Source organism: Oreochromis niloticus, linkage group LG19, assembly GCF_001858045.2.
Source record: "Oreochromis niloticus isolate F11D_XX linkage group LG19, O_niloticus_UMD_NMBU, whole genome shotgun sequence".
Classification (NCBI taxonomy): Eukaryota; Metazoa; Chordata; class Actinopteri; order Cichliformes; family Cichlidae; genus Oreochromis; species Oreochromis niloticus.
The window spans coordinates 23,223,179-23,239,226 of NC_031983.2; the positions used below are offsets into that span (position 1 = coordinate 23,223,179).

Sequence of the window (16,048 nt, forward strand, 5' to 3'; positions counted from 1 at the left end):
GTGTGTGTGTGTGTGTGTATGCATGTTTCAACCCATGCCTTTGTACACTGAGGGTCTTTAGCTCTTAACAATTTCATAGTATGAAGGTAAAAAATATGAAACAGACAAAAGTTACTGCATAAAAAGGAGCTGGGTTCAGATGAGATGAACATGGAATGACCCTGACACACAATACTGCTGTAATCACGCCGTCTTAATGTCTACAATGCTCTTTAGTCTATTTTTGTTCAATTCTTATGCTTTAAATAAATAAAGTAAAAGGACAATTTCAAAGATGGGTGCTGTGTATAAAAACCACTAATACTTTTCAAATGATAAAGCAATTACACACTGTCAGGAGAAACTTGCTTTATACTGCCAACATGTCAGACAAAGACTTTGTCACAGAAATCAAAAAGCATTTAAACAGTTAAAAGGCAAGTCACAGATCATTTAAACATCAATATTGAGGCCAAATTAGACAAACACGTGGCAAACGATCAGAGGACAAAGATACTCGCGTATACACATGTTCACATCAGGTGCCAGTGGCACAATGCAACAAATAATGTTTACTTAAATGGGTGGAACGGTTTGTACAAGTACGGTACAGCTTGTCAGATTATTTCCAGTCAGTTTGACATTTGTTTTCAAAATAAAGGCCTTTAATTGGACTGAATCATCAGTGCAGCCAGTTTTTGGCCAACTAAACAGGAGATCGGCTACAATAAAAAGCGAAGGTACTGACTGAGAAGAATATTGTCATTATCACTCTGCTGCTGCAGCAAGTCTGTGCATACTACAGGTACACACTCACACACACACACGCACACACACTCCCACGGGCGACTCTCCAGGCATGTCATCAAGCCAGGCAGTGCTAGAGCTTCCCATTGGCAAAGGCTCCCTCCTGGAACTGAGGGATGAAGCTCTTGAAGTACGCCCTGGGAGACAGAGAGAGAAAAGAAATTGTGACAATAATTATGTTTCAACTGCTTCAAAGCATCCGACAAATTCACTGGGTCAGTCCCAGCGTGCAGCAAAGTGCACATAAAAAGGAGAATGTTTTTATTGCCTGCAAACACAATTCAACATGAGATACGACACTGTGCACCTCAACTCTAAAGGGAAACACAGGAGCAGTTTAAGGAACAGGTCTTCTCCTGAATGACTTTCTAAAAGGAAGTCTCTCGACTATCAGCTTGTTCATGCCACTGGGGATTTAAGTTTTAGCTTCATAAGACCAATTCTTTATTTAACGTAAAGGGAACCGAGACATAACTTTTGCTTCATTGGTCACTGGCCAATCAATTTGAAACCCATTGTCAAACCTGACTCTGAGGACAAAGGTCAATTTTTCAGAGATTTCATAGTAGCCAGTGGATGTTAAATCTTCCCGTTGCACCACAGGCTTATTGGTTTCCAGTAATGTTTCTTTTACAGTTAATTTTACAGGAGGAATTGTACCTGCACACAACAATAGCCTGCCCAAACATGACCAGAAGGCTTCTATTGCCAAAAATCTCGTTCCTTGCCAACAGATTCCACATATTCATATGCAGAGATCAGTTTACAGGGGCATAAAAACTGTGGAATCAGCAGTTAAATCTGATTAAAATCGCTTCACATGTTTGCACACACTCCTCTGACCTCCTCCACTGCATCACAATTATTATCACTCACCTTGATTATTGATTTCAGAAAGTGGGCAAAGTCTTGAGACGGCAAACTGGTTAAATATAAGTAAGTGGTGAGTAAAGACAGTGTTCTGCGATTTCATAGCACACCGCTGTGCAGCACAGTTGAGATCGCGTCATATGAATGTCACATCCTAGCATATGCAATCATGGTGCACAACCTTGTAAATGTTGAAACAACAGCGAGCATGCTCCTGCTCCGGCTCCTGATCCGACGAGCTGCCTTCAGGCTCGAAAACTGTGAACTCTTCACCTGAAAACTGCTCAGTTGTAGCCTTGAGACGGAGCTTTCAAAAGAACTTCACATTAATTTGAAAGTGAAGCTGATGCTTGTTGTCTGCACCAGTTTAACATCTGTGGTGAAATCGCATCTCTGAGGGTCACTTTCAGAGAGCAGTGTAAAAATAGCAGCCACGTCAGAAGCTGTCTGGACATGCCCAAGAAGATAATCTTGAACAGGAGATCGACCTAACTTAAATCAGTCAAGGTTTTTGATTCCCATGTCCCTGTTCCAGGAAACTTTTTTGTACGTTTGCCAGTTAAGCTGGCAAATAGCTTTTTGTCGTTGGGGGCGGGACAACAGTCAAGTCTCACACAGATTTTTATTCAGGATTCTTTGAATGCCACGTCTCTCCATGCAGCAGTAATGCTAAAAGGAGATGTAACAGTTCAGCTGTTCAAACAATTTCTGTTTGAAAATGATAACTGGGTTTACTGCTTAGAGTCTGTCTGCTGTATCACTGCAGAGGAGGAGTACACAGAGGCCTTTCCATTAACATGGATCTGAATAACACCCATAACCACTGAAACTATGCACAAAGTGGCATTTAAAACTGCTTAGAGGATGAACTGCAACTGTAATGTCACCAACAAAAAACTACACTAAGACTAAATCAATAGTTTAGCTTTCAAAATCAAAACAAACACCTGCATTTTGGATATACCTGAAGATGTGTGTCTGGAATGTTTACTTAACTCTGTCAGTGACTCTTGTGGAAGGTCAAGCTGTCTGCCACAATGACACCATCATTCAACTGAATATCCAAAGACAAAAAGCCCACAAATATGAGACTAAGGGTCACGTCGAGTACTTTTCCTTTAAAGAACCTTTGCTCAGTCAAGAGATTATGCGTTGCCTTCTGTTTTCAATATTTACAGTAGTTATTAACCTGTACCATACGAAGAGCAAACACTGCATTTACTCAAACAAGGTCAGGGTAGTTTATGTGTACTGAAGGTTGGGTCAAATCTGTTTATCAATAGATGGTCTATATGCTGCACAATCCATATGACAATGCCCTGCCCTACCATAGTTAAAGCTTTAACAACACTTTTGATAAATGACTGAAACAGGATAACAGGGACTTTGAAGATAATGAAATGTAGATAATGACCAGAATGAAAAAAGGCTGGATTTCAGGTAGAATAATAGGAATAAAGGGTCACAGCAAGAAAAAAAACATCTGGAAAGGGGGGTAAAATTCCTTGAACCCCCCCCCCAAACAAAAAAAAAAATCCAGATTCAGGTTCAGATATTCTCTGAGATTGAAGTTGTCAGTTTATATGAAAAAACTCAGGGTAATGTGAAAAAACTGGGATATTTCCAGAGATGACAAGTTATAAATTTCTGGGAACATTTTGAAACACTTTGAAATGAGAAAAAAATACTTTATTTTCTTACTTAATACATAAATTAATAATTAATTAATTTTTACGTCAGGGGACAATGTACCATGTTTAACTTTACAGTGTCAGAATATCCAACTATGTTTTTCTTTCATTTTAAATGTACTGATTTAATTTCCCAGAATATAAATTTTTTTAAGCTATTAGGTTAAATATCTGAGAAAGTGTTCTTTCTTTTTTTTAAGAGTATTACACTCCCTTCCAAAAGTCATTTTTATATGACTTTTTCTGCCTGTAACAGGTCTAACATATTATTGTACGTCCACTGAGTTTCACCCCAACGGTGTATGAAATGTTCAACATATAATTACAATAATGTGTATTTTTACGAGGCAGGTGCTACATACTTTGCCCTCTTTGCCATCTCGTTGCCATCCCAGCGTGGGCTGTAAGGATATGACTTCTGCACCTGAGAGTAGAGCTGACCGCTGTTAGTGAAGTGGTACACAGACTGGAAGGTGAGGGTGGGCTGGTCTCTGGGGAAGTACAGCGGGAGGTCCACTACAAAGTGCAGACACAGAAAAGAATGAATACCTGACGCTCCTCTTCTCTCTTTATTATTATGATGCCTTTACCTTGCAGTATACATCGCCCTGAGACAACTGTTATTGTGAACTGGTGCTATATATAAAAAAATTAAATTACCGTGCACTAAGAAGCAGAAATCTTTCCACATGAGTAGAAGGGTGAGTTTCGTGAATCCCTCAGCATCATACTCCACCACCCCCCTGTAACACATACACACCGATTACATTCACATCTCCAGTAGCAAATTAATGACCGCCGCACACGTGCTGTGATCACTTCATGACTCACGTTCCAAAGTGGCTGAGAAAAGCAGCGATGTACTCTCGCCTCTTGTGATAGCCTTGGATGACATACTGCACCTAGACAGGGCAAAGTGAAGGCTTTAGCACAGGAAAATACAGAAACAGCAAACAGTGTTTGAACATGAGCAGCAACTTATGAAGAGAAATGTTCAGAAGGGATTCAGTGGGCTCAATCAAAGCAGATAACCCTTATCTGACTCATCCTCTGCACAAAAGAAAGAAAAAGAGCCTTTTCAAGCTTCACTTATGACCAGGGATGGCTGGGAAAGACAATCACATAAAGGGAAAGTCATATATACGTTACTGACATGCTTTAATTTAATTAAAAATGCATAATCACACAATTAGGTCCATATAAGGCTTCAACCAGTCAACAACAAGTCAAAAAAACCTTCTACGCCAGCATCATTGGGGCATTTTCACTTTAGACTCCATCTCAATGATGTTTTTTAGCAGATATTAAATGTGCCTTTCCACTCTGAAAATTTTGTGCGGCCATTTCCTCTACTTAAGTTGTTAGAGGGCCCAGGAAAAAATAAGGTGACCCAAAAAGTGCCGAATTTCGGACCCCTTTATGTATTTTGGGCCTGTGTGCTTACAAGCAGGAAAATTATTATTTAAGTTTAATGAACTGTCAATTTACCGAATGATTTTACATTATAGGTTTTCTTTAGGCAGTTTTTTGGTCATTCTTCCTTAGTTAACAGCAGTTCATGACGACAGCAATCAAAATCTGTAATCATTTACATTAGGTTGCAAAACTCCGATCGGGGACCTCCCCAGCTATTTACACGTATACATGGAAAGCTGGAGGTGGAGAGAGGAACACGACCCCAGTATAGAACAAAATAGTCAAGAGGAAAAAAAGATGTGATGCTAATTAAATGAAAAGGGGGAGCTGGGGTGGATGTGGGCTACAAAGCGGTTTGTAGTAGTCAGCACTTGTAAGATGGCAAACAAGGAACTTGAATCGTGTGTCCTTTGTGACATTTCTCAATAACTTAGTAGAATGGTACTAAAAATGAAACCCTGATAATTCTCTGTTACACAGACAGTTGGAGACACAATGGCCAAGTAGTCATTCCAGTTATACTTCTTTAAAGTCTACTTGAATTCTGCAGCAGGTAGTTACACAGCTAGTGCATTGTTATGTAAAGTGTTGGCGGAAGGATCTGCAAATTCACAAAAAATTGGCAGCCACACGGACGTCTGCACAGACTCCTTGTGTTCACAGGCTGAAATTTAGGGAATTTAGATCACTTGGACCCAAGTTGACCCATGGACAATGGAAAATATAATCAAGGCCTGTGTTGATATGGGCCGTCATTGAGATCAGCCGATCTATCGGGAGTGTTGTTGAGCTCGACTTAGTGGTCTGCCCGAATGACCTCTGGGAATGCACCAGGCATGACTGTGCCGCATCCTGTCTGCAGTGGGCCCAATCAAGACAATGAGTACAATTAACCAAACGTGCCGTTCCACATTTCAGAAGTATCCCACAAGCATCTTTGTGCTTTGTGTCACTTAACATGGTTTCTGGTTTATTTTTGACAGGGGCTGTATCAAGTTGCACAAGGCAGGTGAAGACAACAAGAAGCCAGACACTTGGGCAGCATGACCAGAATCTGGTCAGTTTTTGAAATAAAATATCCTGTGCAGGATAAAGTTCTGCTCCGGAAACACTCGTATTATAATTTGAAGCTCTAATCTCTACGCTCAGCCGTAGCAGGATTTTCAAACCTTTCAGGCCGAAGCCTGAAAAAGCTTCAGAGCTGTAAGCGTTAAAGGTTGGGAAAGAGAAAGAGAAAGTTGCTGCCATCAGTAGAAGATCAAAGTGAGATTTCTTTACTTCCTTCTAATCAGAGTTCTTAATCAGAGTGAATAACAGCCTAAATAACCAGTCAGCAGACTAGAAAATGAAGCCCAACAAATCTACATCCGTTTTAGTCACAGTAGCACTAGATGGCCTCTCAATTTTAGCCATCTGGGTAGCTCTGGAGAGCTAAGTGTGCCATGATGGGTGACCTTCTCAAAATAGCAGCGGCAGGTCAAGTTTTATTAACAGATACAGTCTGGTCCTGGCACCAAAACTGCGGGGTGGAAACAGCTCAAAAAATTCTCACATGCCCATATTTACACTGAAAGAAATTTTGTTGTAGTAATCACTCATCCTTTCCATACTGGGTGTGAAGAAATCCCTTCCCAAAGTGGGACAAAATCTACAGACCTCAATCTGTTAAAAATGCAACTGCTTAAGGCAGTTTAAGACAACTTTAAAATAAGTTTTAAATCAATCTCCTAATCTGCTCAGTTTGCTTTCTGTTTGGTATGGACAGGAAGAATGATCATGGGATCATGGGTATGTGACTACTGTTTTGAGATGATGCAAAAACGCATTTTAAGTGCTCCTTGGGATCCCAAAACCAAAAATCATCCAGATTCTTTGATCTCTATGTGGCTGTTCTCCCAGGTGTTATTAGAAGTCAGGTAGGTCAAAACATGGCATACATCGTGGCTCAAGAGTTGGCAGTTCGTCTTGTAATCGGAAAGTTGCCGGTTCGAGCCCCGGCTCCGACAGTCTCGGTTGTTGTGTCCTTGGGCAAGACACTTCACCCGCTGCCTACTGGTGGTGGTCAGAGGGCCCGGTGGCGCCAGTGTCCGGCAGCCTCACCTCTGTCAGTGCACCCCAGGGGCTACAATGTAGCTTACCATCACCAGTGGGTGAATGTGTGTGTGAATGGGTGGATGACTGAATGTAGTGTAAAGCGCTTTGGGGTCCATAGGGACTAAGTAAAGTGCTATACAAATACAGGCCATTTACCATAAAGATGATACACCATCCTCTAACTGGAGTTTTTCTTAAAAAATAAACCAAAAAAAAGGTACAGTAATGCTTCAAGTTTGGATGTAAACAAAGTCAAAAAACTACTGTCAGCGATGTCTGGAGGGTTGGTGAAGCTGGACTTCAACAACTATGACCCAAGGCCTATGGTCAGGCCAATATAAAAAAAAGTGTTTCTAATAAAGAAGACAAACAAGAGGATAGCCATTAACATTTGGGTATATGGTTTGGATTGCCCGCTATGAAAAAAAGTCCTGATCTCGAGCTTAACGAACTCACTGATATCTCAGTTGGCCTCATAGTGTTTTGTGAAGCATTATTTGTTTAATCTGTAGCTGGAGGTGCACAGAATGACCAATAGGTTTTGGGGCTCATGTTTATTAAGATGCATAGAAACCAAAATAAGGCTGTTTCATCATCACTTGACTGGTAGATAAACATTCAACCTCAGCCATAACATGTTTTCAATGCTTTCTCCTTACATATTAGCAACATTGTGTTTATTGCTCCTAGTCTTATCACTTGCATTAACTGCATTTGGCATTGGACTTTGATGCCTGAGCTGGAGAGGAAAGGCTTTTCAGAGCAGCCAGAACATAAACAATGCCGTGGCAGAGAGAGACCAACATTAAGAAAAGTGAACGTGTTATTTGCTCTGAGCAAAAAAGTAATATTACATGCAGTCTTTGTATAAGAGTAGTGAAATGTCACAGAAGTCTTCAGCTTACCACTTGAGAGCTAAATAAGCCGTTGTTAACAGCTCTCTGCCATAGAGAGAGTTTGACATAGTCTGTCAAACGTAACAAGAAAAAACCCTCCACAATTTCCTCATTCTAGTTTTATATTCTTTTTATATAATGCTTCTACGTGACGTTCTTTTCCTGACTAAACAGTCTTTTCTGTTTTTCAGAGAAAAAATAAAATGCTGCAGTGCTCACTTTAAGGTTAATTGTGTAACATATTTCAGACTCTCTGTGCTGTGAAACAGTGCTTCTAGATAGTGAATGCTGTTATTTCTTCTGTGTTAACACTGCATTACTGAAAAACGCTTTCAATATTTGTTTTAAATCCATTTCTTAGAACGTCACCTTAATCTCTCAGAAAAGCCCAAACATATTCTGTGAATCGTTTTCAGTTTTGGTTGACTGCTTTTAGTCAATAGAGGGATTGGCAATTTGTTTACTGAACATAAATGGACTCACTTGTACACCACAGGAGTGGTTTAGTTTACCGCATTCTCAAGCCAGTGATCTCAGAACACACACAACATTGTATGCACAAAATGCTGCAACTGTCTGACGTTCACTGAGGGAGTGGTACTGGCAAGCTGGATGCTGGCATGTGTGTCCGAGCTGTTTCTGCAGCCTTGCCCACGACAGCACCATCTCTTATCCGCTTCTGCTTGGTGGAAACCTGACTGCACAGAGGTACTGAGACGAGATGGATGCTCCAACCTGTACTTGCGGCATCACTCCGCCCAGCAGCTGTTTGAGCTTGACAATGCCCACCCCCGCACTGCCAAAGTAGCTCTGGCCTTTCTGGAATCAGGAGCAAATCCAGACACTTCCTTGGCTAGCATTTAGTCCCAAAATGTCTCCTACTGAACATGCCTGGGACATGTTAGGTCGATGTATTCATCAGAGGCAGCCACAATTAATGACCGTGGCACAGCTGCAGGCTGCACTCATCCAGGAATGGAGAGCAATTATTGTGGAGTCCATGCCTAAACAGGTGACAGGTGCTTCCAACATGGCCAGAGGAGGTCATACCTCATATTAAACATCTTGTCTGCACATTTATTGTAGTGTTGGTCTTTAAATTTTGTTTAAACTTAAGTTTCTGTTTTTTTTAGCTAGTGTATTTTTGAAGGGTGAACCAAAACAGAGACTGAGCCTCTTCTCCAGCAGTGCAACTATTACGCGAGGTTATATCGGTGTCAGTACAATGTGACGACTAAAAAAAGTCAACCGATTACTCGTCTCAACCCTAAGCAGTCAAAAGCCTGTAGTAAAAGTGTGTGGTTCCTCCGAGGACAGGATGTATCATGATTAAGCTGGAGATGGTGTTACCCACTGCTACTGAATATTTGTGATTACTCATCAACCTTGTATGAATGACAACGTTTTGTGAAAGTAGTAATCTTTGAAACACACAGTGGTATGTGTGTGATCTCTGCAAGAACTCATAAAGACAGGCACACATTGTGACTCAGCCTCCTGTTCAATTATGTTTACATGAAACGGCGGAGGCGGCAATTTAGCTTTCTCAAAAGCTGCAAGGCCACATACTCAATAAGCTGTTTATGTAGTTACACTCTGTGTGTGTGTGTGTGTGTGTGTGTGTGTGTGTGTGTGTGTGTTTTAAGGGAAGTGTGGATCACTGCACTTTCACACCCATACTGAGAAAGGATTTCCTGCCCCCACTGAATGTACGACTCGCAGCCAAGTCATTCCATTGGCTGCCTGGAGGTTTGAGTGATGCAAGAAAGGTGATCTTGTTTTGCAGGTATTCAAACCTGCCCGCACCCATGACACCCGCACATCCATTTATTGTGTTTGTGCAGGTGTCTGTGGGGAGAGTGATGCAATAACGCCGGAAGTGCTTATTGCAGCATTATTAAGAAATCACTTCTCTGCCTGTCACACATTCACACCACCCCCAGCTTTCTTAAAGTGTGACTGATCTGATATTTGACTGCAAATTGATTTTGAACATCAATGACTTTAGATTCCCCGAGTTCCACAAGTAGATCTAAATTTACACACACAAATACTTATTTACAAACCGCTGTTATTACAGCTAACACAAAACTAGATGTGAAAGCCTGTAAACTACACAGGAAATGCCAATTGGGTGAGCCAAATTTGCCAACATAGCCAGCCTGATAAGGCTTATTTTTAATCTTTGTTTTTACACTGTGAGTCGGGTTTTTGTGGTTGTATTGCATTACATTAGGCTACTGTTCTGAACTTCTTAAGTCTTACCATCTGACAAATATCACCCATGGCCCAATAATAGAAATTAAAACTGAAACAGTTAAAACTAGACTAAATGTAATATTTTTATACAAAAAACTAAATTAAAATGGGCTAAACCACAACAGGAAACTACATGAAACAGGGGAACCCCCCCAGCAACCAACCTACAGCAAAATAGCTTAAAGGTGAATAAATACACAGTTTGATAAAACAATATTCTTATATAATGAAAATGTAACAAAAATATAATGAGCGTAAAAATGAAACACAAAGTTATCCAAAACAGGTTTGGCAAACTGAAAATTGGCAAACCTTTTGTCCTGGGATTCACATGGATGTTACTTTGACTAGATTACCCTCCTACATATTGCTGTAGACCAAGCAATGCTACAAGGCAGTGGTCTCTCTCAGCAAGACTCTCCTCATTGTAAAAACTGCTAAATAAGTCCACGAGAAACATGACAAGTGTTCATCCAGCCTTAAACTATCCACTCAGCATCCACAATTACCACTCCCAAACCATGGCGGCCTACCGCATAACCCCACAGGCCAACAACAACAAAAGGTGCACAAATACACTCATATACATTAATTTCCACTTAGGAATAATTAAGATCTGATTATGATGTGTCAGTGACAGAAATAAGTGTGCACAGTTTATAAAAACATGTCCACATATTAGAAATATCGTGACTCACTCTTGAATTTGCCGTCTACTCAAGCTGCTGGGAAATGTACTCGCACAGCTCATTTCTTTCTTCTTCGTATAAAGTGAAGAAGTCACTGTGTAGATTAATCAGCCTGATGATTCATGCGATGGGCACTCTCTGGGCTAGTGCTACCGCTACTGTTTCGGTGTTAATACAGTTTTATTGGGACTGAAGTGCTGATGTTTACGTTCACATTCATCCTGTCCCTGAAAGTTACGCTTCGCCGATGTCTAAAATGTTAAAGGTTCGTATATGAAACCTTTTCAAGTATTACTTGCACGTTTTAGGACTATCAATCAATAAATGTGATCAAATGGAAATTTGTTTAGGTTTTTTTTTATATATTCATAGTTGACTGAAAGAAATATTGACAGTTGCCGATATTTCCAGAGGGGGACATTCCAGAAAATTCACCTGTTTCATTGTGGAATGCTGAGGAATCAGTAAAAAAACCCAAGAGCTACATATATTACTCATAGAACACATAAGCAAATGCCCACAAACCTAAACCAACCAAAGTGAAATTGTAAAGAACACCAAAATTGAACCTCAACACTATGAGAAACTGATAAAGTCATTAAGGAAACCGTTACTTCAAGTTTTTACTTCTAAAGTTAGTCATACAACCTACTGAACCATGGGGTGTACTTAGTTTTCCCACACAATGCTTCTTTAGCTTTTGTTACATAAATAATGATATAGTGTAACATATCAACATGCTGCTGTTCATCTGAGGTTGTATTTAAATTATTTTAAGACCCGATGAAGCCTAGATTCTTTCTATTATGTCCTGATATGTAAAGCCTTAGAAATGACAGAGGGTGTACTTTTTATTTTTAATTGAAGAACATTCAAGATGACGAAGCACAGGGCATCTATGGTGTGGAGGCTGACAATTATAAAACCTGTGGTTAGCCAGTACATAGCAGCCATTAATGTGTGTTGTAATCATGACCCTGTTAACATATATGTTGAAACAGAATGCAATAGATGTGAACAGGCCCTTTTGCAGAAACACTAGTGCTCTCACAAGAGATGAACAATGATCTTTAACGCGTAAAGAGACACCTGAAAAATGGGGAGTGTAGCTGAAGCAGACACTCGAAACATTTTATTACACTCTTCCCATAATTAGATACTCTGTGTCAGTCTCTCGATCTAATTATCACCATCGTGTCAAAAAATACGAACAGCAACTAAAGATTATCTTATTGAAATTGATTGAGTTAATCACATGTATACATTTCACAGGGCCTATTAGGCTCACAAGTGGATTTTCATGAGCAATATTTTGAGCGATGCAGACATCCAGGTGCTGCCATCAACCAGCGGAATCAGCTGTCACACTCACAGCTGAGGTATGTGACAGTATAGCTCTGTCGATACAATCCTCACATCTGGAATAAGTGGGAGTAAATAAGTGATGTGTTAAAAAGATAAAATGACTGCACAGCTTGCCCTTGAAAAGACTGTGAGAAGCTGAGATGTTAGAACAATGTATTTTTTTCCCTTTACCATGATTGTTGGCTTCAGTTAAAAAAGTGGAAAACATTCACAGACAATATATATAAATTGTGCTTTGTGTCTCTGCTATCATCTTCAGCCTGTTTTGAATAAGAGACAGCTCAGTTTTGTAATCACAACGTGGTTGTCGGAAAAACAATGCTCGTACTGACTGAAGTGTTTTGGAATTGGGTTTTTTTTTCACCTATAACATTTTCTTATCTGTTATGCCTCTTTCCTCCATTGCTCCTGTGTTTTATGGCATCCCCCAGGGATCTATTCTGGGTCTCCCTTTATTTTTTAATCCTTTCATTTCTCTAAAATTATTCACCTGATCCCATCAGAATCAAGTGATATTTAATGAAGCCACATAACATTTTATGTTAGTTTTATTCAGTGTTTGAAGAAAATAACACTTACACACTGCATTTGAACAGATTTAATTGTGTTCAAATAATGAATAAAAAGCGATATCTGTGGAAGCGCTAACAAGTTTCTGCTTTGCTGCAAGGTAACAAACTAATACAACATTAGATATGAACTTATTAAAATTGGAATACAGCCTTCTTGGACAGTCTGTACAGTTAGCTGCATGGAAAGCCATATTATGTGTCAGATAATTCTATTAAAATGTTCCAAAACGCACTGACAGAACGAACAGGGTCAAGGTGTCAGTTCAGTTACTCCAATTAACTGAACTGAAGCCTAGCAGAGAGCTACCATCTACGGCTACCTGTGTCTGCTGCTTTTGTATTGTATAATTATAATATTTTAACATGTGAATAATTTAAATATTCAGTTGTTATGATGGGAAAATTAACTATACACTATACTAAAAGCGCTTTAGTACCAGGCTGTAAACTTGTTTACTGTTGTTCTTTAGTGTATTTTAGAGGAATTGCAGTTTCACACTGGCTTTATTTTTCGGCTTCAGAAGGTGCTGCTTGGGTAAAGTAAAGCAGCAAATGTCTTACCCTAAGCCCTTTTAAACTTGCTTTCTAAAAAAGTGATAATTACATTATGAATAAGACTCCATTTCCAAGCAAAGGCTGTGACCTCTTTCAGGGAAATAGGATGGGCGGCTGTGACTTAAACAACTGAAGACATGGAGGTCATCAAAGGATGTAAACGTTCCAGATAGTATGCTGGTGAGATTCCAGGTGAACAGGAAGAGATAGAGGGTATGCCTGTGTGCATTATTTGTGTGCTTGTCTGAGAGGCTGTGGGGGGATGGGCATTTGCCTTGAGGGAAGTGGCATTACATTGCGTCCACACTGCATATCTACTTGTCAACCTGCGGAGGCCAAGGAGCCTTCAGACAGCCTATGGAGGTTGGCCAGTACGCCCACGCTGGCAGATGCCAGACACACGTGCATGAACACACACACATGCACACACATGTACACACAGCTTGACATCAGTGGATGAATGCTTTGCTGCACTAAGCCTTACAAATATGCAATAAATGAGTCATACACCTGTCACACACCCACACACAGAGTATGGAATTTTGATCTTAAAATACAAAGACATTAAAGGTTACAAATAATGTAAAATAATACATAAGCACAAAGAACGTCTAGCAGCACTAATGGGGTGTGTGGTGAACACTTTTACCTTGTTGGTGAGTAACTGACACACTTGGGGGACGTAATCAATTAAGCATCCTCCACTGGGAAACGCTGGTATATGTAATGCTGAGGAGCCTCCCAGAGCACTGATGGGAAAAGAAAAAAATAACAATCAGTCTGGAAATTCACATTAAAGCTGCACATTATTTATCATGTTACACATTTTTCTTATTATTTTAAACCCCAAAACACATTTCAATTGAAGTTCAAATAAAGTGAAGACTTTGAAACAAGCTACATGTGACCACTTCACGTTACAGAAGGTTAACCAGTATGAAGCACAAAATTATTTGCTCCTATGCACCTGAAATTGTCTCACACACACACAAAAAAGAGCAAATCGAGCCTGTGGCATCCTCTTCATTCTCCTTCACTTGTTCAATCATTATTTTGACGTCCTCCTGATTTAATCCTGCACCACAGCTCCATTAGTGATTAGCTCATGCTTGCTTAATCAGGAAATCTGCTGCTGCAGCTCTCCAGTGACTAACCAACCGGAGTAGTCACTCCCTCAGTTTTTTTTTTCCTGATCTGGGGGAAAACAGAGGGAATACCCTGAGGATGGGTTAAAGGTCTTAAGAATCTGCTTATTGACTTTTAATGCTTGTTTTAAGATACATAGAGGGGGGGATTTGTTGTCTATTTTTAGTTCATCCTTCACTATAGCAGAGCGGTCACGGGACATTTAGAAAGGTCGTTATGTCCTTCTAAAAGTGATGCAGAAGTGGTAGTTTATCAGGTTAAGCGTGACTGATGCAGACATCAACAAGCTGTTATTTCCAGGGCGTAGCATAATGCCATTTTGTCTCGGTTGTACACAAGGTGTCCTTTGGTGGTGGTACACAAGTTTACAGCATTGATAAGACAGGGCTGCTACTCAGAGCTAGTCAGTTCAAATGTAAAGCGTAGCTGGTGTTAAGGGACATTTTTGGGGCATTTTCATCCTTTACCGGACAGTCAGTTGGGAATAGACAAGAAAGCGGGGATAACTAAGAAGTAGCTTTCCTTTCTTACTGACATTACTGTCATCAGCTCACAAATTATACGGCATCTGCTATACCTCACGTTAAAAATGAGATTGTAACGCCGAAAGAAAAAAAAAACCCTGATGTTCTGCAGTGTAAATGTAGCCTATGGTAAATGTCAGTCACATATGCTTACAGAGTCAAAAAATTATGACCACACCAATTCCATCACATCATTCACATCTTCCCGGATGAAAAATATTTTCCACATTCTCTCATTGTTACAAGCTGAACAGCAGTGACAAATACACAAGAATTGCAAAATTGTAAAATTTCCAGATACAACGAAAGGCTGTGGGAGTAGAAAGGAGGAAAGGTGGAGCACCTCATGATGCAGCTAACCTTACTGTCATGACCAAGACCTATAAATTTTTACGATAAAAATGGTCTTAACAGAGGTTAGGAAAAGGCTAAAAATGACTGCACCTCCTGACTCCATACAGTGTTAGACATGCATTTAGATAAACACATTCTCATGACAGCTCATCATATCACATACAGGAGTCACAAGTTTCCAAAAGTGGCTAAAGATAAGAATGACACCCAGCCAGAAAGATTCAAATCTGCTTTATGAAACAGATGCTCAGCTGAATATTAATGAGGTCCTATTCACTGAGCAGCAATGCATGTCATGAAGCCATTTTCATTGTCAAAATCCTTTTCTCAAGAACTCCAAAGCCACCATTTACAGTAGGCTTTGTGCACATAATTAGCATTAGCCTGCGCGTTTCGCCGTGCACCAACAAATGGTCGACTGAAAATGGCTTACAGCAACGAGGAGAGAAGAAGGCTTTGAAAGTGAAAACCTAAATGGTGCCCATCTATCCTCCCACAGATCTAAGAATAGCTCCATATCATTCAGATGGAAATGCGGACAGAGGCACAAAATAGATGGTGGTGTGTTCGTCATTCATCGGAACAAATGAGATGCATTTTGGATTTCAGCGGTTTTACCCCGGGAACAATCATTTGAATGGAAGCTGATTAGAGATTGGTTCTTCCACTAACATTAACAACAAGGTCTTCCAATATGCAAAACTCCAGTATATACAAGAAGCTTGAGGAAAGAGATTTACAAATTATGGACATGTCAGATTTCTACAGAATTAACCTCCACAATTATTACAAATGACTAGTGGTCCCCAGATAGTGTTGGCCCTGTGCTAA

General features: G+C 40.1%; 1 protein-coding gene across 2 annotated transcripts in view; it reads right to left on the reverse strand.

The window, feature by feature from the left end:
- Positions 1 to 211: 211 nt before the first annotated feature.
- babam2 (BRISC and BRCA1 A complex member 2) overlaps positions 212 to 16,048 on the reverse strand; it is a 111,894-nt gene continuing 96,057 nt past the window's right edge. Inside the window, exons 8-12 of one of the 2 annotated variants that reach the window (XM_025900746.1) lie at positions 13,843 to 13,942; positions 4,179 to 4,249; positions 4,008 to 4,090; positions 3,710 to 3,863; positions 212 to 923 (exon numbers count right to left, since the gene is read on the reverse strand). In XM_025900746.1, the coding sequence (XP_025756531.1) occupies positions 860 to 923; positions 3,710 to 3,863; positions 4,008 to 4,090; positions 4,179 to 4,249; positions 13,843 to 13,942 (472 nt within the window). In that variant the 3' untranslated portion in view covers positions 212 to 859. The remainder of the gene's footprint in view (positions 924 to 3,709; positions 3,864 to 4,007; positions 4,091 to 4,178; positions 4,250 to 13,842; positions 13,943 to 16,048) is intronic. The other variant, XM_003445447.5, reaches the window with a different exon arrangement.